At 44.7% G+C, this 1496-nt stretch overlaps 1 protein-coding gene across 8 annotated transcripts in view; it reads right to left on the reverse strand.

The window, feature by feature from the left end:
• Nucleotides 1–440: 440 nt before the first annotated feature.
• Nucleotides 441–1496, reverse strand: part of PARK7 (parkinson protein 7) — a 24814-nt gene continuing 23758 nt past the window's right edge. For all 8 annotated transcript variants that reach the window (XM_011938239.1, XM_011938244.1, XM_011938245.1 and 5 more), the window contains one exon: nucleotides 441–838. In XM_011938239.1, the coding sequence (XP_011793629.1) occupies nucleotides 678–838 (161 nt within the window). In that variant the 3' untranslated portion in view covers nucleotides 441–677. The remainder of the gene's footprint in view (nucleotides 839–1496) is intronic.

The following is a 1496-nucleotide window of genomic DNA, read 5'->3' on the forward strand; positions in this document are numbered from 1 at the left end:
GTCACCCAGGCTGGAGTTCAGTGGTGTGATCATAGCTCATTGCAGCCTTGATCTCCTGGGTTCAAGTGATCCTCTCACCTCAGGCTCTTAAGTAGCTGGGACTGACGGAGACTTGCTATGTTGCCCAGGCTGGTCTTGAACTCCTAGCCTCAAGCACTCCTCCTGGCTCGGCTTCCCAAAGTGCTGGGATTACAGACATGAGCCACCATACCCAGCCCTCATAGGTATTTTTTAATAGCACATTAAAAACACACAGCTAATAAGCAGAGAAAATCATAAGCCTCTTAAAATTCTGCTTGTATGCCTTTCCTCCTTGCTGCGTAAAATGTGTTCACTGTTCTTCTATTTCAGTGCTATATGGGCAGTTAAGAGCTGCAAATGAATGTGATACGGAATTTAATTTCACAAAAGAAATGAGGGACAAAACAAGGAATGATCAGTAGTTTGCTAAATGCCCTGTTTATTCTACAAACAAGGCTTAGAAATGTATAGACACAATTTGTAGGCTGAGAAATCTCTGTGTAGTTGTGACTTCACAACTGTACTTCCACAAAAGCAGTAGTAACAGCCGCTTCTGAACACATCAACCTACCATTGTTTTGTTTGTTTAGAGAGAACACAGTGAGAATGGATTCCTAATGGCCTGTTTCTCTAAGTGATCGTCACAGTTCACTGCTCTAGTCTTTAAGAACAAGTGGAGCCTTCACTTGAGCCGCCACCTCCTTGCCATTCAGGGCTTCAACAATTGCAAGTGCAAACTCGAAGCTGGTCCCAGGCCCCCGGCTTGTAAGAATCAGGCCGTCCTTTTCCACACGATTCTCCGAGTAGGTGTAATGACCTGCAAAGTAGAAACAGAAAAGGTGACATCCTAACGGGCTATGTGATGAGAAAGACGATTACTTACCAATTCAATTCACTATGACAGCATATAAATCCAACCTGTAGGCTAGCCATTCAAAAACATTTACTTGGCACTCCAAGCTCTTAGAAGCCCCCTACAAGAGTATTTTTAAAACTGCAGAGCAAAGGGTGAGATAAACCACTGTTAGAATGAAACAAATATGTGTAAGTTAAATGCAGCTGCTAAGACTTTAAGTGTTAGGGGAGATGTCAGTGAATGACAGTTACTCACATCACTATTCTACAACAAAGCTCCAGTGTCAATTCTGAAGTGCCGGGGGAAGGGTGAGGGGATGCAGCAATGCTGAAGGCAAAAGCCACCCTGATCAACATGTGGCGGCACGCACACCCTCTGATGCCTCAAAAACAACCACAGCACAACATAATGGAGGCGGGCATGCACGTGTGTGTGCGTGTGCAGGTAGAAAGCACATTCACTCTCAAGGACTACTTTCCTTCTGCATCCCCCCACCCCTGTGCCAACCAGTTGGCTATTTCTTGGCAAAATATAACATCAAAACTGGGATTCTTTTTTTTTTTTTTTTTTTGAGACGGAGTCTCGCTCTGTCGACCAGGCTGGAGTGCTGTGGCCGGAT

The sequence above is a fragment of the Colobus angolensis genome, unplaced genomic scaffold, assembly GCF_000951035.1.
Source record: "Colobus angolensis palliatus isolate OR3802 unplaced genomic scaffold, Cang.pa_1.0 Scaffold170, whole genome shotgun sequence".
Classification (NCBI taxonomy): Eukaryota; Metazoa; Chordata; class Mammalia; order Primates; family Cercopithecidae; genus Colobus; species Colobus angolensis.